Source organism: Lithobates pipiens, unplaced genomic scaffold, assembly GCF_037356315.1.
Source record: "Lithobates pipiens isolate NorthernLeopardFrog02 unplaced genomic scaffold, aLitPip1_a1.2 Scaffold_8, whole genome shotgun sequence".
Lineage (NCBI taxonomy): Eukaryota > Metazoa > Chordata > Amphibia > Anura > Ranidae > Lithobates > Lithobates pipiens.
In genome coordinates this window covers 514,884,234-514,905,619 of record NW_027507903.1, presented here as the reverse complement: position 1 = coordinate 514,905,619, position 21,386 = coordinate 514,884,234, and the positions used below count along the sequence as shown (strand labels likewise).

At 40.4% G+C, this 21,386-nt stretch overlaps 1 protein-coding gene across 3 annotated transcripts in view; it reads right to left on the bottom strand.

Moving 5' to 3' along the window:
• PACSIN2 (protein kinase C and casein kinase substrate in neurons 2) overlaps positions 1-21,386 on the bottom strand; it is a 195,427-nt gene that overhangs the window by 86,986 nt on the left and 87,055 nt on the right. For all 3 annotated transcript variants that reach the window (XM_077469403.1, XM_077469405.1, XM_077469404.1), the window contains exon 2: positions 2,152-2,285. In XM_077469403.1, the coding sequence (XP_077325529.1) occupies positions 2,152-2,211 (60 nt within the window). In that variant the 5' untranslated portion in view covers positions 2,212-2,285. The remainder of the gene's footprint in view (positions 1-2,151; positions 2,286-21,386) is intronic.

Genomic DNA, 21,386 nt, shown 5'->3' with positions numbered 1-21,386 from the left:
CTTCATTGAATTAGGGGTGTAATGACTGGTTGTCTGAATAGTCAGGGAGCTGGGTTCCTTAACTGGGGAGGTGTTGGAGCAAATTCAACCTTTTATATTATATATAATATATTGTATGTTAAGAGGGGACGTGGTTTCCCCCCCCCCCCCCCACCCTTTTTTTTCTGGGTTTTGTTTATTTATTCTTATGTTTGTTTATAAATATTTCCTTTTTTTTTTTTTGGAATAGAACACTTTGAGATGTGTAGAGAAAGTTTTTGATATTATGAAAATGTCACATTTGGACACGTTTTTGTCTTTGATTGTTAAGCCGAATCTCAATTTAAAAAAAATGAATAAGAAAGGGGTACATGTACACACCCAAGGCAACAAGGGTACCATCCAGGATGATATCTCGCTTTCTCCAGCTGGGAGATGCAATGTGTATATGTTAGAGGACCCGACAGAAGTTAAGGGACATTTAAGATTCCTCAATACGAGACAACTATACAAGCCAGGTCCTCTTGTGAAGGATTTATCAATGTAAAAGCTTTGGGGGAAATAATGATGTGCATGGATGACACACAGCTTGATTAGTTCTCTTCCTGATGAAGCAGGCTTAGACACGTGAAAAGCGTTGAAGTAAAGCAAGCAATCAGAATGATGACATGCAACATAAATCTGTATTTGTAGTATGGACATGCACCATTGATATCTTTTTATGTAATATTTAGTTTAATATTTGTACAACAAACATTGAACTTTTTTTATATACACAATGCGGTACCTTTAAAGTCCTTAGGGTTTTTTTTGTATACAATTTCTTAGGATGTGGTACCAGGCCCCATATGTCTTAGAATTAGGAAGATACAGTCCTCCCAGTATGTATTGTTGAATCATTTGGTCATATGCACCCCCCATGAGATATCTCACAGACCACCCCAATGCCAGATGGGCTGTCGCAGATGGCCCCACACGTAGCTAGCTACATGAGCTCAATGACCGAGTTGGGGTGACTTATAGAATCTAGATTATCAGGCTTGTATGGATGGTCCTAATTTTAAGATCTGAAAAAAAAAAAAAAAAACCCCGAACAAGGAAAAGGAACAATCAGTCTAAACTGGAAGCTAGGTCCTTACTCAGACATTAGCAAAAAACTAAGCTACCTATAGGCGGTATGGCCACCAGCAGGTGCCACCCCTAGGTGGCTCTTTGTTTCTGTACCTAATGTCCTATTCCAAGAAACTATTCCAAAGTTACCAGGCACAATGTCTGAAGAAGAAACACAGAGGTGAGCAAGACTAAAATTGCCCTACATCTTGTTTACTAGCCAGTCAATGCCTAAGAAAAAAGAAAGAAGAAAGGAAAGAAAAGAAGAAAAAAAATAAAAAATAAAATCACCAAAAGCACAATATGCTTAAAGTACAAATAACAAATAAGTACTATAAACCAAATAACATTCCTTGTCAGGTTGTATCCTTCAATGTATGGAGGAGAAAAATGATAGGCTAGCAGGATCAAACATCTCCAAACCTGAACTACACACAAATCGCTAAATACACAGATGAAATACATACAGTATACACTGTAGGAGCTTTTATGCCTGCCAAATTTGTATTTCTGGTCATCCAGTCCCAAGGTTTACACAGCCCTGTCATACAGCATTGCCCTGCCTGTCAGAGAAGGAGCTCAGACTTTCCTCTGCTGCAGTTCACAAACACATTCATACCCTGTCCCTACCCCTGCCTGTGATTGGAAAAAGGAAGTAGCAAACAGATTAGGTAATTTTTATATCTCTCTCCTCCCATCACAACAAATTGGCTCTACATTCTTCTCCTCCCTCCCTCACTAGTCCTGCCTATAGGGAATTGCTGGAGGGTGATACCATGTCACATTCAGGTAGCTACGCTTGCATATAAAAAAAAATTATAATAAAATGAAGATTATAGAGTTGCATTAACCTGTGTCCTTTATATCTTCCTGGATTGCAGCTTTAAAACAGAAAAGGAAGTGCAATCATAATGTTCACAATGGTGGACAAAAATGTAATCAGCCACCAATTTTTAAACACACATTTGGAAAGATTTTGTCTGGGGAGGGGGGGGGGGGGTCACACTTTTCATTTCTTCCACTATATGTTAACATAAAATTATAACAAATGTCAATCGTTACCTCCCAGAAGCTGTCACTTGACACTTCTACTCCGACTGAATCATCATAGTTTCCAGACATGATGTCCGAAGAGGGAATGCAGAGGTGAGCGAGACCAAAATCGTCCTACGCCTTGTCTACTAGACAGTTAATGCCTAAAAAAACAAAAACAAAAAGTAAATACCCATTAAATACACAGACAAGGTTATTTCAGTGTACACCAAAACATCAAAAGCTTACACTGCATAAAATGATTGTTGTAAGATATTTCTAAAATTACTGTCACAAGTTTCTACCACAAAAATATGTATTAACAGTTGCCATATCCAAAATAAGGAGATTTTTACCTGTAAAATCCTTTTCTTTATTTACAGTACAGAACACTGGCTCCTTTAAATCTTGACCATGGGTTCTATGCCGACACCTACAGGTGAGGCCACCGGCAAACAAATTTGTTGGAACAGCCCATATAAAGCTCACCCACTCCCAGCAATCAAGTTGTACGAGTTGGATAAAGACTCAGCAAGGGACGCTGACTAGCGGCACTTACGCCGAGTGCACATCTTGCGATTTTCCCCATCATGTCTGCACAGAGGCTTTAAGTAAATTTCTAGTTAAAAAGGAGCTGGGAGTATCCGAGGAGATAAGGGGAGACTCCTAAGTGTGGAGATGGTTCGGTGACCGATCCAGAAGTTGCAACCCTATTGCTGTAGTGGTGGTGATGCAGCCAGATGGAGAGGGGATTTCTCAATGTGAAGAACCAAAGGAAATCTTCAATCTTCCAATATCATTGGAATTATAAGCCAGAAACCTGCTCTCTCCGTAGAGAGGCACGTCCATCACCTAAGAACCCTAGCAAATAACAGATACATTGGGTGCAGGAGGGGTTATATGGACTGTCCTATCAGCTTTGTTTGCCATTGTCCCATTGCAGCATTGAGCCAATGTCCTGTACTGTACAATTCTAAACAAATTTTTACAATTTGAAGTTATATATATGCACACACACACAAAAAGTGAGCACACCCCTCATATTTTTGTAAATATTTTATTATATCTTTTCATGTGACAACACTGAAGAAATGACACTTTGCTACAATCTAAAGTAGTGAGTGTACAGCTTGTATAACAGTGTACATTTGCTGTCCCCTCAAAATAACTCAACACACATCCCTAAGTGAAAAGGTTCAAATTGGGCCCAATTAGCCATTTCCCTCCACGGTGTCATGTTTACAAGGTCTCAGGTGTGAATGGGGAGCAGGTGTGTTAAATTTGGCGTTATTGTTCTCTCTCTCTCTCTCTCTCTCTCATACTGGTCACTGGAAGTTCACTGTCACCTCATGGCAAAGAACTGAGGATCTGAAAAAAAGAATTGTTGCTCTGCATAAAGATGGCCTAGGCTATAAAAGAAGTTTGCCAAGACCCTGAAACTGAGCTGCAGCACGGTGGCCAAGACCATACAGGGGTTTAACAGGACAGGTTCCACTCAGAACAGGCCTCGTCATAGATGACCAAAGACGTTGAGTGCACAGGCTCAGCGTCATATCCAGAGGTTGTCTTTGGGAAATAGACATATGAGAGTGCTTCCAGCATTGTTGCAGAGATTGAAGGGGTAGTCTACTCGAGTGAATGAATGGTCTTAATTACACATACAACCAAGATAAAATAAAAAATATGTATACAATTTTTTATATATATATATATATATATATATATATATATATATATATATATATATATATATATATATATATATATATATATATATATATATATATATATATATATATATATATATATATATATATATATATTACACATACATATACACACACACACACACATATACATCACACTGCAATGTTCCTTTTTACCCACTTTTAAATGAAAAAAAGCCAACCCAAAACACAAACTCTGGATTGAACAATCTTATCAAGGACGGGGGGCCATTTGCCATGTCATAAAGGTCCTTTTTCATTCAGTCACTAACAATTATTGGGTGACTGATTCCCCAATTGTGTCACCTTGTCATAAACTCCTGGTGGAAACTACAAGAGGCTGTGCTGACATGCACTGTGCAAGGATGGCCCATTGTTGTCCCTATGAGATAGCTGGTCCAAAAGGAGAATGATGTGCAGCCAAAGCTGGAACAAATGCATGTAGACAAAAAGTGACTGAAAAGGAGGATGGAAGAGATCAGCAGCACTGAGGCTGCATTTATAATCTCACTGACCTGTTTGCAGACGCTGTTTTGACTTGAACAAAAAACCATTCAAGTCGTCCAGCTAAGGTTTAGATTAGGTGTGGTCTATTTACTTATATATAGGGGATCTCAAGTGTGGCCCCTGACATCACTAAGGAGCAGCACATAAAGGCTGCAGAAACGCAGCAGAAGATGGCCAACAATTATGTAAATGCTCCAAGAGGTGAGTGTGGGACAAGCTTTAGGAAAGCACAGGAGAAGAAAAACAAAAAGATAAAATGTCAAATAAGTATAACAAACCAATAAATAGAAAATATGTCTACTAGCCTAGATCAACTGCGGGTATAGGGTTCTGTATATGAAAGCTTTCCAGTTCTATTCATTTGTTTTTCCACTGAACTAGGGTGGACTTCATCTTTTTTCAACCTAAGTAACTGTGTAAAGCAATCTACCGAATAGTTTTCCTCCACTGGTTTGAGCAAGCACCAAATCAAAGACTACTGAACAGAGTTATGGCAGGGATTTAAATGTGCCAAAATAGCAGGGTAAAAACAGTGGAGAATGCCAAAAGTGTGGCTTACTGAAAAGCTGAAAATGTTTTGCTGCCCAGGTCTGAGCTTAAAGAAAACTAAAGAAGAGAAAAGAAAAGAAATATTGGAGAACAAATGGTGCTGTAGAGAAAGAATTCAGGTCACTCTGCTCACCTATAACCAGCACACACAATGAGAAGTGACAAGAGAGAACACGGTGACTTTGCAGAACAACTGTGACCCCAGAAGATCTCCAACACACATTCCAAATGCACTTATTGGTATCATTCGACTCCAAAAAGCAGCGCAAGACTGGCCAATGAACATAAATCTGTCACCAACCTGGGCAACTAAAACCAAGACTATGACAAAATAACACAGCATTTCTTCTTTTGCAGCTAAAATTTGTAACATGCCACCATTCACATAAATAAAGTAGGTTGCTTGTTTTTTATATATTGCTTTGTAAATTATTCTAAAAAAAATAGATGATCTGTTCTAGACCCGCCTAATGGAAAAAATTCTACATAGTTCTTTGTTTAAAATGGGAACGGGCAGCTGTTTTTACCATAGTGAACCCTGTCTGTACTATGCAGGCCGATCTTCATTATCAACCGCAACTAGATTTGAACGCTGTCTGTCCTAACAGGGTTAAAGGTTTAGGGGCTTGGTGTCTTGCATTGTATGTTAAAGGAGAAGTTCACCTTTGGTAACATCTTACGTTACACCCATATTTATGGTGGAACACGTTACCAAAGAGCACCTGCCTGCACCCCACCAATCCTCTGCTGTGACAGCGGGCGGGAGGATCTTCTCTCCACACCGGCATCATTCATTCACAGAGGTCTGCTAATGAATGAATTACAAGTTCACGCCAACATTGTTAAAAAAAAAAAACCTTGCAGTTAGACATGACACCTCCTCTTGAGAAACATTTAAAAAGTAAGAACAATGTATAAATATGAGAAAAATAAAAAAATAAAATAATTGTGTGTATATATTATATATATATATATATATATATATATATATATATATATATATATATATATATATATATACACACACACATACATACACACACAAAGAACAAAAAGGGATTGCTGCACAAAAATGTTTTAATTAAAAATTTAAATCAAAAATATACAGGCAGTCATGACGTTAACGGTTTCAGGCTAGTACAGATCACGCTCTTCTTCTAAACACCATGCCTATGAATGATCACATCTATGATTTTTTTTTTTTTTTTTTTACAATTTATATAATGAGAGCTCACTTGCACTCGGTTAAACAACCAACCAGCCTGTCTGGAATCAATTAAACCTTATAGTGAACTACATAATACAATATAACATGAAATGATCCCAGAACAAAAGATCAACAGGTGTAACAGTATCCCCACACCTCACAGATTCTGTCAATCGATCGGGAATCCTAAAAGAGGGAAGTTCATTGGATACACACAGTCTAGCTATCCTCCAACCAAAAGGGTTCAACTAAGATTTTGATTTATATTTATTTCTTTAATGGTTTTCTTGCAAATTTTTTATTTTTTTTACATTTCATTATTTTTCATGTATATTCGATATTCTGCACAATTATTTTAACACTATCTGTGTGCGTGTTTGGTTGTATACATGCACACACATACATGTATATAATTGCCATTTATTTTTTTTATCTTTTATTTTTATCTTTTTTTTTTTTTTTTTTTCTCTAAAAAAGTTTTCATTCCCTATAGGATTCTTGATCGATTGACAATCTATGAGGTGTGGGGATACTGTTACACCTGTTGATCTTTTGTTCTGGGATCATTTCATGTTCTATTGTATTATGTAGTTCACTAAAAGGTTTTTATTAACTGTGATCCAGTGATTAATTAAATTGATTACAGAAAAGCTGGTTTATTGCTTAATAGAGTGCACATAAGCTCTCTTTATATAAATTGCAACATGGATGTATCATTCTTCTTTTTTTTTTTACGTCAAGGCTTAGAAAGAAAAACGGATAACATGAATCTGTCAGCGTTTTCGGAGCTGTAAACCTGTAGTTTTATGTCTGTGCCCCCTGGCTGACAACTACTAACTAAAACAGAAAGAAAGGAAAAATCGAGCTTTTGGCATATTATAGATAGAGATAGATAGATAGATAGATAGATAGATAGATAGATAGAGATAATCAGTGGAAGAGCCGATATTGTTATTAACTTCAATGAATGTCCAAAACATGCCTTGCATATTAGAACAGTAAAGGGTCATTTGGGCCAATTAAAAAGCAGAAGAAGGTGACTAAACTTGCCTACAACTTTACTAAACAGAAATATCAGGTTTTGGGTGCAACAGCCCCCAAGCACTTACTTGGTATAGCTATGATACAATCACAAATCAGATAAACTGCAATTACGGTAGTTATAAAACCTACAATTACTCATAAGAGGGGAACTGGGTGCATGGCTGATTCTTGGTCACACCAAAGCTAAAATAATAATGTATGCAGTGAAAAACAAAAAAGAAAGAAAAAGAAAGAAAAAGAAAGAAAAAGAAAGAAAGAGAAAGAAAGAGAAAGAAAGAGAAAGAAAGAGAAAGAAAGAGAAAGAAAGAGAAAGAAAGAGAAAGAAAGAGAAAGAAAGAGAAAGAAAGAGAAAGAAAGAGAAAGAAAGAGAAAGAAAGAGAAAGAAAAAGAAAGAAAGAAAGAGAAAGAAAGAGAAAGAAAGAAAGGGACATTAATAACCATCGGTATGATGTATCCCCTTGTGCTGCTGTCCCGATACTTCATACCAATGGTTAGTAATGTTCCCTGTGCTTATTTATTTTTTTATCTAAAAATTTACTTAAATGTAACCATGATTCAGTAGCACAAGGGGAACATTACACAATGGTAAGTATGTCCCATGTGATGGATTTTTTTCCTTTTTAGAAAAACTTTAGCTTTAAAATGTCATTATCTTGTTGACAATAGACTGAAATAGGAACCAGGAAACAAAAATAAATGCAAAATTACATTTCAGGTTTAAAAGTTGTATGATTTTTTTTTTTTTTCACATTTATTGGCTCAGGAAAAAGCAGATAATCTACAACTAAAGACCTAACACCCTGCCAGGTTTAGTGCCTGTGCTACCCTGGCTGACCACAGCTAAAAAGAAAGGAAACTTGGGCTTTGGGAAACTTGGCATGACCAAAGATCATTTTGGAAGAGGGGACGTTTCGGTTAACTTCACCAAGGAATATTCACACTTGCCTTACATATAGGAACTGTTAAAGGGTTATTTAGGTCCAAGATTTGATTAAAGTACACAGCAATCCCACCTTTGCAGAAAGCCCAAGCTCCAATAAGATATTGGCCCTTCGAGTTCCAAGTGGCAGTGTGAGCGGGATCCTGTGGGGAGTTTTTAGGACGAGGCGAAATTCCTCATCCTTGAATTCTTGATTAGGAATTACGTCCCAGCTGGCAGGTAATCACATAATCCTAAAATTAAGGTCTCCACTGAATCCTCCTCACACTGATGACCAAGTGCAGTGGTGTGAAGCCCACATTCCGTTGCAGCTTGGTTTGGGATCCACCATGCAATTTGCAATCATGGCAGTCAACTAGTAATGGATCCTCCAAATCTATCATTTCACTGAGTGCACAGGTGACCCAGACAGAACATCTGATTTTTGGGGATTTGACAGAATTCGTTATTCCAACTCAGCAGTATTCCACGATTATATATTATGATGGTGCTTGCTTTTCAGAACAGCCTAATAGGCAGTCATTGCTCACAATAATAAAGATGAGAAAAGGCAAAGAGAAGGAGATAAGCGTTATCTGAATAAGAATGCCGCTTCTTAATCAGAGCAGTTATTTAAATTAGTAACATAAGGAAGCCTTCTATTAGACGAGTGTGAATTTCTGCAGAGCCCCGGTAATGGCGAGCGCAAGGCTTAACACATCAGCCCACGGCCTGCAGGAACACATAGCTCTCCTCTTGATTCAGGCAGTTTCCCCTCTAATTAAATCCTATTGACTCCAGATCGACCGCTGAGAGGGCTTAAGTCACCTGATCGGGATTTAACTACTTTAAGCCTTTCAGCAGTGCAGATGCTCAGAGAACACAGTCAAGGTCTTAATACTGTCACATAAATGATGAGATGCCAGAACCAGCACAGAGGAAAAAGCCTAAATGATAATTTGTGGAAAAAAATGTAATAAAAAAAAAAAAAAAAAAACAGAGGAATACTTCAATTAAAGAGACACTAAAAGATATCCTTATTCTCCAAAAGCCATCCCTGCTGGGAGAACAAAGCGATTATTCCTAGCGGCTGTAGCCACTTATAATAACCACATGCACAACTCTGGCATGCTGGTCGATCCATCGATTGACTTGGGTGCAATTAGCCTACCCATAAATGGCTCGAATCTCGAAATTTGAAAACCATCCATGGAAAGCTTCAGGATCAGTTCACACTGCCACAACCCGAAAGTCAAGAGACTTTGAAGCAACTTTAGGGAATGCCTGGGCAATCTTCCTGTAATGTTGGATCCAAATCACATCAATTAAGATGAGGATCAGACTTGGATGTGACTTCCATTTAATTCTATGGGCAGAAATCAGACCAAAGTAGTGCAGAAAACTTTTTCACAGTCAGACCAGTAAAGATGAGAAACCTTGCTTTTTACATGTCTTGCTCACCAGTGTGAACTGGGCCTTATAGCTTTTGGGAGAGTAATAGAAAAAGTATCAAATACCTTTGGCACATAATTGTTTAAAACATGCAACAGAATCAGACATGCAACAATTTACTCCAACAAGGAGGAGGTGTTAATTAATTATAACTACTTTGCTCATGACCAATAATTATTATTTATTTTTTTTAAACAATAGCACCAGACAGTAAAAAGAATTGCAAAAAAAATAACTACTTAAATCTGTTGCACTCAATGGCGATGAAAAGTTCAGAGTTTTCATGAATTTGGTGGAAAGCTTTCCAAAGCACCAGACTTGGGTCTCAAAAGCCTTACTGAATGGTCTTCATGGTACACTGGTTATTAGTTTTTAACATTTTTAAAATCAGGGGAATGTGACAATATGCTTGGGAGGATGTCAATTCTTTGGGACGTTCTCTCTACGCTGAGAGCGGTCAATAAAAGGAAGAAAAAAAGAAAAGAGAATGGATAAACTTCCACCCAAATCTGATATTTCTGTTTAGCATAACTGTACCAGTAACAGGAATGCCGCCCACACTCAAAGTGTTGAGCCTGGTGCGAAACATGGCAGAATAGAACCCGTTCCTGCTCACCGTGTTAATAAATGAAGACATCTAGGTGTGTGGCTTTCCTGTTACTGCTACAATTGATTGCTTCGGTGAAGACGAGCCAAGCCAGTACCTGAGGTGTGATTGTGGACTCTGAGTAACAAATATTTAACATTGGAGGGATTTGGTTTAGTAGAATTGGGAGCAACAGCCTTTCAAGCATGTATTTTGTGTAGCTATGCTAGAATCACAAATCATTCAAATTACTCATAGGACGGCAACTTGGTGCATGGCTGATTCTTGGTCACACCATATTATCAAAGTATAACCAGCAGGCCAATGACTAAAATATGCCTCATTGTCATGTCACAGCCAGGTCTGAAGCAAACAGCCTTGTGATCAATAATGCTTGGCCTCACAAATGGTTTCTTTCAATGTGTACTCAAAACACTGAGCTTTGAAAGAAATAAGGAAATTTCGATTTACGCCCCTTCTTTTCGTACATGAGACGCAGCCAGGTAAAAGGCACTGTTCTCCAGACTGTTTCCTGGCCTTTTTTTGAAGAAGAAGAAGAAAAAAAAAAACACAACTTATGCTAGAAAGCCCCAGGTCACCATTGAGCAGCCATAGCAACCAAGGGAGAGAAGGCAACATTTTCTGGTTGCACAGCGAGGTTTAAAAATAACCCAGATCTGAAAATGCCAAATGCAAGCTTCAATGAGTCACCCAATCACGCTGGAATGCAATTAAGAATTAAAACAAAGTGCTGAGAGAGAGAGACAGGATTGTGCTGTGAGGCTGGAATGTGGACATTACAGGGAAAAGGAGAGTAAAACGGATCTCTCACCACCACCGACTGGGGTTGGACCGCAATCAGACGTGTCACCGCTGGTCTATAGTGCCCTTTATTAGGGCTCATTCACACTATACAGCAACCATAACGCACCTGCAATTAATGTAAGGTCAGTGATCCATGCGACAATCCATTAACGGCTTTAAGTGTGAACAAGTCCTTCTGGTGAAAAAGCAGTGACGGGCACTGTGACCTCGCCATTTTTTATTTCGTGCATTTTAAAAATAAATGACAGGCTAAGCAAGCAGGACTGAATGGGAGGAGGGGGAACTGCAAATAAAACTAAGGAACCAAATCATATTTTAGGCAACTATATTCAACTCGAGGGAGAAGAAAACATGGAAATAGTTTGTGTAATGACTGCTAGCATCATTCAACCCCCTTCTTTTGAGCCCAGCCTAAGCTCATACATTTATGGACTCATGTCTAGTGATTGGCCAAAAGACTGGTGAATTACAAAACAAGGTAAATAAACTTGAATTAAGCATTTTAATGTAGAGGGGAACATTTTGGTCTTTTCACCTTGGACACTTAAAGTGGTTGTAAAGCCCGCCTCCCTGAGAGCCTGAAAATACCTCCTAAACGTGCGCCTTTTAAGAGATACTCACCTTGTAGTGCGCCGATGATGCCGTTTCTTCCCCAGCATGTGTTGTGACTAGTGGCTACCGTGCGCATGCCTGGGAGTGACGTCACGCGGCTCCGGCCAGTCACAGAGCCCGAGACCCCGGAAGGAAGTGGGACGAAGATGGATGCTTCCACCAGCGGGGACATCACAGGCTTCATTTGCAGGCAAGTGCCACATAATGGGCTAGCAGGGTGGATAAAAGTCTATGATTTTAAAAAAAAATTTAAAACAAAATCTGATTTTCAAATTTAAATCCGATTTTTCTCATTTATTTTAATAAAATGCTTTTGGCATAATCTAAACATAGTTTTCTATTTAAGATACATTAATTTAGTTTATTCAACATAAAATGGAGCTTGGTTATGTAGCAGGAGGCTGTATATTCTGCAATATTTACATTTTTGGTAAACTCAATGAATCCAAGCTCTGCAAGCGGAGATAACATGCACTGCATTGATGCATTTACACAATTTCACAGTAACCATAAGATGAAACAAAGCGCAGGAATATTCCTTTATCCCAATGTTTTGTAAATCTACAGTATGTACTAGATCTGCAGGATTAATCATTAAAGCAGGATTCCACCCTAAAGTGGAACCTCCGCTGATCGGATCCCTCCCCCCCTCTGGTGTCACAATTGACACCTTTCAGGGGGGAGGGGGGTGGAGATACTTGTCAAAGACAGGTATTTTCACCCACTTCCGGGCATAGACTCCCGTGGGAGTCTACGCCATTTCCTGCCCTGCCGCGCTGTCTGCTGGGACACACACGGGTCCCAGAGACAGCGCGGAGATTTCCTATTGCGCGGCGCGGCTCGCGCATGCGCAGTAGGGAACTGGGAAGTGAAGCCGATTCGCTTCACTTCCTGATTCCCTCACCTAGAATGGTGGCGACAGCAGCCGAGAGCCGAGCGATCGATCGGCCTCGGCTGCCGGCATCGCTGGAACCCGGGACAGGTGAGTGTCCATTTATTAAAAGTCAGCAGCTGTAGTATTTATAGCTGCTGGCTTTTAATATTTTTTTTTTTTGGTGGAATCCCTCTTTAAGAATCGTTATTGCGATTTTTTTCCCTGTTGCGATCTTGACAAAGTATTTCTGGATTCTTTCTATGCAGAGAATTCTCTCTGCTCTGCTAAAGCCGACAGCAGTCAAAAAAGGGAAACAGGCAGTCTGCCAAGAATCACAACATTCTTTAACAGTGGAACTTAAGTATAAACATTGTAACAATTTGTCCTTTAGATCAAAGGAATACACTTTGGTGTGTAAATGAGGGAAGTTTAAACACCTTTTTTCTGACATTTGTTGGTTTCAAGTAAAAATATATATATTTTTTTTTTGCTAGAAAATTTAATTAGAACCCCCAAACATATATAAATATTATATATAAATATTATATATATATATATATATATATATATATATATATATATATATATATATATATATATATATATATCACATACATACACATACACACACACATATTTTAGTAGAGACCCTAGAGAATAAAATGGTGGTTGTTGCAATATTTTATGTCACACTATATTGCAGGCAGCAGTCATTCAAATGCAATTTTTTGGGGGAAAAAAAAATGACACTTTAACGACTTGTAAAAAAAACGTACCAGTAAAGTTAGCCCAATTTTTTGTGTAAAAATGTTAAAGATTTTACGCCGAGACAATCATGATCTTTTTATTCTAAGCAAAAATAAAATTGTGATTCTTACTTTGACCATAATCATGCAGCTCTACTATGATTTATCAGAATGGATTCATCGCTGTTTTACCAACCTGACAGTTTATTATCCTAAATAGGAAACCTTCATTTTGTTTGCAAATAGTAAAGATTCTAACTACCAGCAAGAATGAGTCCTTAAATGTAAAGAGCACCTGTCATTTTAGATCCATCATGGCAGTGCCTGTTAGCGGGCATCCACTCACCTCACCTTGTTGTGTCACTGCCGCATCACCAGCTGTCCCATTAAAGTGAATGGAACTGTCGGCAAGTCAACAGCGGGTCAGAGGAGGAGCCGCTGCAGGACGGAGACAACAGTTGCTCTTTAAAAATTATCATTTAAATCGAGTTGATTTAAATGAAGCCTTTTTACTAGTGATTTAAATCGTGATTAAAATCAAATCCACCCTGTGGGCTAGTATGCTATGCATACTAGCCCATTAAAGCGGGAGTCCGCCGTTTTTTTTTTTTATAAAGCCAGCAGCTACAAATACTGCAGCTGCTGACTTTAAAAATAATGACACTTACCCGCCCAGCGCGTCCGCAATGTCAGCACCCGAAGCCGATCTCTCGATCATCTCTCGGGTGCTGCCGCCACCATCTTGGGTATGGGAATCAGGAAGTGGAGCCTTTCGGCTTCATTTCCCGGTTCCCTACTGCACATGCGCGAGTCGCGCTGCGCAATAAGGATGGTCCCCGCTGTCTCTGGGATCTGTGTGCTTCCCAGCAGGCAGCGGGGGACCTTCGGAAAGGGGCGTAGATTCTGCGGAAAGGGGCGTACCTTCTGCAGAACCTAAGCCAGAAGTGGGTGCAGATACCTGTACTGTACAGGTACCTGCACCCCCCTCCCCCCTGAAAGGTGCCAATTGTGGTGCCGGAGGGGGGGGGAGGGTTCCAATGAGCGGAAGGTCCACTTTAGGGTAGACCTTCGCTTTAAGCTTTTACTTTGCAGGGCAATAAAGAGAAAATGACACCCATCAGAGTTTACTTCCTCTTTAAGAACCAGTTCCAGCACTGGGTGTGTATATAGATGTGATTCCCAGCAGCCTCTGCTTCTAGTCTTGTAGCGGATTTCCCCATGCTGCTGCAATGTATTGAAATTTCTGCAGCTTCATACATGAGCGGTGCCTTTAGCCCCATAGCCTGGCATGTTTGCACAATGAAGGACTGGATAGCATTTTTGGGAACTATATGGATAACAGCACAATTATCCACACCTAAAACCAGAAAGAAAAAAAATAAATAAAAAATAAAACACTCCAGGATATACCTGGGATCCAAAGAAAAAATAAATTCCTTCTGCTGGATATTTATGCAGGTTAGATACAGGTTAGATAGGTTCATCCTCCCAGGAGCCACTTGGAAATTTGGGTTCTCCATTTTGCACCTTGACACCCAAGGACACCTTCAGCCCCTCTGACACACCAGGTTGAATGAAAGTTACTGCAAACACTTATAAGAATGCAAGTATAAATACCTTTAACCGGGCTGTGAAATAGCAGCAGGAAACAGACACTAGACCGTTTAGTGGTAATAGGTTAGAGAAGAAAAAAAAAAAAAAAAGGTTGTTGGAGCATAAATGAACACACAGGTTCAGACACAGTCCCCTAGACAGAATAATCACTATGCCAAGGTAACTTCGAATAGAGTTCTATAACACTAGACTGGAATCATTGCATAAATCAGCAAAGTCAGTAACAGTACATATAAGCATTAAAAGGGTTTATTACCCTAAAACACAATAGATCATGTTCCCTTAAAGCATGCATATCAGCACAGTGCTTGTACGGTGTCATTTGGCCCCCTTTATAACCTAAAATACTTGGCTGATCCTGCCCTCCCCCACTGCAAACTGGCCAACTGACCATGGTTTATCAGCGCTGCTAAGCCTTGACACTGTGGTCAGATTACGTGCCTCCATCATCCGCAGCCCTGCTCTGTCCTCTTCCCCCTTCCTCCTTTCCGGTCAGCTCGAGACACTGCCTGTGCCTCCCCTCCTGCTGCTATATAATCTAATCATCCCATCCCCTCCGTTATATAATATTTGTCCCCATGTCTGATCTATATAAAATTTGTACCTTAGAACGCTTCTGGTGCTCACATGACCGCTCGATTCCCTCTCCTCCCCAGCTGATGTCAGCGGGAGTTCTCGGCCCCTCCCGCTATAGCCGTCAGCTAGAGAGGAGAGAGCTGAGGGGTCACGTAAACAGGAGACTCTCTGATATAAGGCACAAATCTGCATTTTTTTTTTATATAGATCAGACACTGGGACATTGTTATATAACAGAGGGGATGTGGTGAATAGATGATAGTGGCTTAACAGCCACTTTAACTGCAAACTGAATAAACACATTACCTGGTTTAGAGTGCACTCTTGGAGAATGGCTAGGAAATAGTGCACTCTTCACTGAGAGATGCCTCTTATAATAAAAAATTAGGTAAAGGTCTCTGAATAGCATTTTTAAATGGCAGTCTTTAGCCAGATAGCATTCATGCCCAGTTGCATCATTGCCGCACAAGAGAATAGTTTCATTCAAACCTGCAGGCAGCAATGAGGCTACTAGATGGCTGTATGGTCAGTTCCTGAAGGGTTCAGTGTGATACAGCAGCAACCCACCAGGCCCAGTGATATTGCAGCTCACCCACAGTGAATAGTTCACTCTCTGCTCTGCAACCAGGCGACACCTGGACTAAGCACTCCGCGATCCTGCTCAGACCACTATTATGCATAGTGGTGGCACATACTGGACAGTGATGTGCACTCCCTGGACTCCCTTATGGCAGGAGGAAGCTGTGTACTGTACAGCTTGAGAAAATTCAACTCGATCCCCTCCTGACAATCTCTGGGGATCACTTCTCACCGATACAGCAGTTAACCAGTTCAAACACACAGGGCAGTAGCTATAGAGTGCAGCTACATCCAGTGTTTCTCTCACTCTACATTCTTAACCAGGCACCAGTCTACACATCTTCTATACATCTCAAAGATTTGACAAACACAAGACAATAGACTTAACTACCTGTATACTTACTCGGCTAATCTAAGGGCACTCCGGTCTAGCCACATGATCTCCAGGGGCAAGGAGAAAGCAGGCACAGCGGCCGCTAAACCTGAGCAGTGACATCACCCATAGACTTACTATAGGGCAACCGTTGCTGGCTGTCCCTCCTCTCCCCTAAAGCCAGCGCAGGAAGCGGATTACATGACTGAACTGAAGCGCCCTAAGATTAGGGAAGTATAGACATCTTTCCTTTAAAAAGTAGTTAGTAAGGGGTGTGAGAAATTGTTTAAGCTAATTTAGGTTTAGACTGGACTCCCACTTAAAAAGTATGAATCACACGAGCTACATAAAACAGCCATCCACCTTTTTGTTAGCATTCACAAAATGCAGAGAGATCAAATCTTTACCGAATCCTAAAATAAATTCAACATCTGGGAATGGGGGTTGGTGGGGGGAGGGGGCAGATAACAAAATGTGTAATTTGAGTGGAAAAAAATTACCAATTTTGATTTTCCCAATGGAAATGGAACGAACCTTGGGATATTCCTTTTATGGATAAGGCAGAAAGTCAGAAGAGGTCTAGCCAGAACATCAAGATCATCTAATTATAAGCTGTGCACACAAACAGCTCATGAAAATCAATGATATGGAACAACCAACGTTATCCTATTGAGAAATCTCACAACAAAAACACAGGTTGCATCAACCAGAGGAAAAGCTCCCTAAACTCTTCCTATAGGAAACAAAATCAAGACTGAAAGACTAAAAAAGGAAGGAAATGGAACACTCAAATACATTGCGCTGTTGCCAATGCTACTGATTGACTGTAGAAAAATAAAGATCTGGTGGCAGCTGTGAACAAGAGTTTGAGACTAGCTGGATCAGACAAAAACTGCAACGTCAATAGGTTTCAGCAGACACACTGGACCAATGGGGGAGCAGAAATCACAAATTATTACGTTAAAGCTGAAATTCAGGAACGACACAAAATAGATGCTTGTTAAGTATTACAGCTGATCCCTTTACCCATAAACTGACCTTATTACTCGTTTTAACAGGATTTAGCGCTCGCCAATACTCTGGGTTGAGGGCGGGCCCTCATGGTCCTCTTGTACAAAGAATTGGTACTGGTCCTGTATTTTTATTTGATGTCAGCATGAGACTGCCGGCACTAGCATCTTAGGGAAAAGGCTTGAGAGGACTGGCCACACAGAGTGGTGAAGGCCTACTGGAGCCAGAAATTAGGGGTTACAGCTTACTTATACACTGCAAAGGGGTTTTCTGTAACTTCTGGACCATTAATGCATGTTAATGTCCCCAATCACTGGCCTGATTTTACAGTTCAGGCTCCAATATATAGAACTTGTTTATTTTTTTATGGCTCCTTTGTTAGCTAGAAAAGTATATTGTGTGTGCCTTTCTGGTCATGGTATTGGCTTTGTTGCAACCGTCAAAATGAAGATCTAAAAAGGAAATACCTTGGTAATGACTACAGCAAGTAGGCAGAGGAGACAACCCAATTGTAAAGATCTCACCATAGGAGTCAACAAAAGAGAAGCCAGTCCAGGTCTATAGCATCTATTTCAAAAGCTTTTCTGGATTACTGACCTTTTAGGCTGGCTTCACATCTATGCGACATGTGCTTGGGGCACAGATTATGCATGTTTGAGGCGCACCCATTTATTTCTTATGGCCTGCACTGCACATCCATGCAGTAAACAACTCACCTGGCCACTAAATGCACCACAACACAAACACACACACACACACACACACACACACACACAATATGCTGGAGTGCATTGCAAAGAGAAAAACCCTGTCTTTACCAAGATGGCTTCCTTCAAACTGCAACAGTACAGAACAAGGCATGGTAAGCCAGTGATGGGGAAAAAAGTCAGCTGTAGGAGGACCATAGGCATTACTACCTCCAACTGCCATTTCTTAGCACAGCTTCCACAGTTCAGATCCATTTTAGTAATTAAAAACAGGCGAATCTCATCTTCTGGATGTCCATAACAGTTCCCAGGGTGCCTGCTATGTAAAGCTAATCTAACAAGAAAAGCAAGGGCTGAAGAAATATGCCATTTAATAACTAAGATTTAGAAGTAAGATGGTAAGCTGGCATTGTACCAATGGATATAAAGAGAAAGCAGTAGATTCACATGACTTATTAGCAAAACTCCTAAAAATACCATCAAAACAGCTTCGCAGAGGGAATCTCAGCTGATCTCTGGGAGTCTGGCTGAAGCTAGAATATTGCCTTAGTGGTAAACACAGTATGAATACACAACTAGTTCTATCAACTCTTAACTTCTGACACAATCTTTTTTTTTTTTCTTTTTTTTTTGCGGGGGGAATTTCATGCACTCGAGTGAGAAATATACGGTGTCCAGATTCATAAGTAGTAATTTATTTTGGAATGCAGCTGTATGATATGCTATGGGCCAATAAAACACAACTCTGTAATTAGATTATAATCAGTCCCTTTAAGCTTCCTGGCACCGCCATGTGTATAGCGGATTACTGCTGCCCCTATAGGTACCACACCGAATGAGTAGTGCTTATACTCCCATCTCCTATCTCGAGAGTCTGCCCTGGAAAATGACTCCAGAAAAAAATAATAATCTGCATCCATGGTCCTACATATGCACCACATTTGAAGCTGTACAAGTGTAAAAAATCTGCGCTAAAATGTATGTGCATACAGAATTCAAAGGAATACTGTTTATTTACGGAGTCCTTAAACTTATTAAAACACATAAAGCAAAGGCTTTCAAGTCAACAACACAGCAGAGAAAATCCCATATTTATCAGACTTTTTGTGAACGGTCCCTTGATTACGAGAAAGCAGTATTATTTTTACAAAATTTGGCAAATCTTACAGTAAAAAGAGAAGAATAAGTGATGGGGAGATAGGATTTTTTTTCCTCGCTCAATTGAAGGCAACACGAGTTTAAGACAGACAACTGCTGTGATGGGACACATGTAAGGCACATGCACTCCACAGGCACATAATATATGGAGCAGAAAACAGGCAGTAACCGCATGTTAACAAGGGAATCAGCTTGTCTGGATAATGCTCCAGGGCCAAGCAAATGTGTCACTCGCGTGTGGTCACAATATGCCAGCATGGTATAGTATATATTTCAGCACAATCACAATATAGGCAACTGTGCCCCTCTGATATCACCTTATCCAACTCTACCCTATCCATCTACCCAACCTTAGAGCTCAACCTGCCCATAAAAGGTCACAGTTACCAAAAAGTTAATACTAAAAGCTTGCCCCCCCCCTTCTATCTATGACCCACCAACTACATACCTCAGATTGGGGGTGATAAAAACCGGGAGCTTATGTCAGACCCAAGAGCGCTTGCTTCCTACTGGGCTGGGGTGCCAGCTACAGGTCTTATGAGGACAGCAGCGCCCATGCCAGAGAGGACAGGGGCACCCATTTTGGAGAGCAGGCAAAGGTTCTAACCAGTCTACAAATGTTTCCAAAATAAAAAGTATTGGCTGGAGTTACTGTAGATTTTTGTTTCCAAGTTAAACCATTCCAGTGTAAGCTTTTGGCTGGAGCTGCCCTTTAATACAAACAAAAGCCAATTTGGCATTGTAGTCGCACATCAAAATGCTGGAACAAACATGCCACATAAAAGCAATGAGAGCCTTGCTGAAACACGCCAATTCCAATACGAAAGTCATTAACAGAGAATGCAACAAGCACATCCCAGATTCCTCACTACAGACCTAAAAACAATGGAGTCACTGTGAGCAATTTACTCGATAAATAGAAAAAAAAAAACAGACAATTTCTGAATTACACTTAAAACTTCTATCCATGTGAATCTGTATAGAAACAAAACCACAACAATAATGGAATGAACACCTTTCAGAGGTTCAATATTAGACTGGCCACAGATGGAGAATGACCGATGGGGAGACCTCCATTCAATTTCTACAGCACCCGCTTCCCTCTTCTCAATGACTGAAAGTGAAGGTTTGGTTCTGGACCCGAGGTTTCCAATGAATGGAAAATCTCTGGGTGCAACAGCATACTGTTTTAATGCCACCTCTCAAGGACAAACACTTACACAGCCCAATCTTCATCCTAACAGCCCATCAAACTGTCATATTGTAGCAGGACCGATTTTTTATTTTTTTTATAAATAACAAAAAAGTCATTTACTTTTTACAAACATCTCTATACTTGCCTGTTCTGTGCAATGGAATTGCAGAGAGGCCACAAACCTCCTCTATTCGGGTCCCCTGCTGGTGCTCCAGCCCCCCCCCCCCCCACTGACCAGTGCCCCCATGGGGGCAGTCGTGCATGCTGGTAACCAAGCCACACTGCTGCATCCATTGACACAGACTGCAGGATCCGACCTTGCCCACCAGTCAATGGCTTTGACAGCACAGTGAGGGGAGAGAAGTCTGGCAGTCGTGCATGGGGCTGGATCGATTGAGGGCTCAGGTAAGTACAGGGGGGGGGTTGGGGGTGTTGACACCTAAACATTTTTTTACCTTAATAAAAAGGAATGCATCAAGATAAAAAAAGTTTACGTTTTACAATCACTTTCACAAGTCTAAACACATGCAAGGTTAACATAAAATGTATGTAAATCCACTCTATATACTATGCTGTCTATTATATGGCACAACACTCAATTTGTACACAGTGCTATAAAAGATAAAATTACAGGTTCTACTACATACTCTACACAACTCCACTTTGACTCCTTTCACACTGGGGCGCTTTGCAGGCGCCACCGCGCTAAAAATATTGCCTGCAAAGTGCCCTGAAAGAGCCGTTCCAATGTGAAAGGGCTTTCACACTGGAGCGGTGCGCTGGCAGGGTGCTAAAAAAAAGTCCTGCAGGCAGCATCTATGGACCGGTGAAGGAGTGGTGTGCATTTTAATCAATGGGCAGCGTGGCTATACCACCAGCAAAGCGCTTTGCAGGTGGTTTTAAGCTCTTCTCGGCTGCTAGTGGGGGGGGAGTGGGGATTCACCCCGCTATTGGCTGAATAGCACCCGTGAAACTGACGATAAAGTTCCGCTAAAAATAGTGTT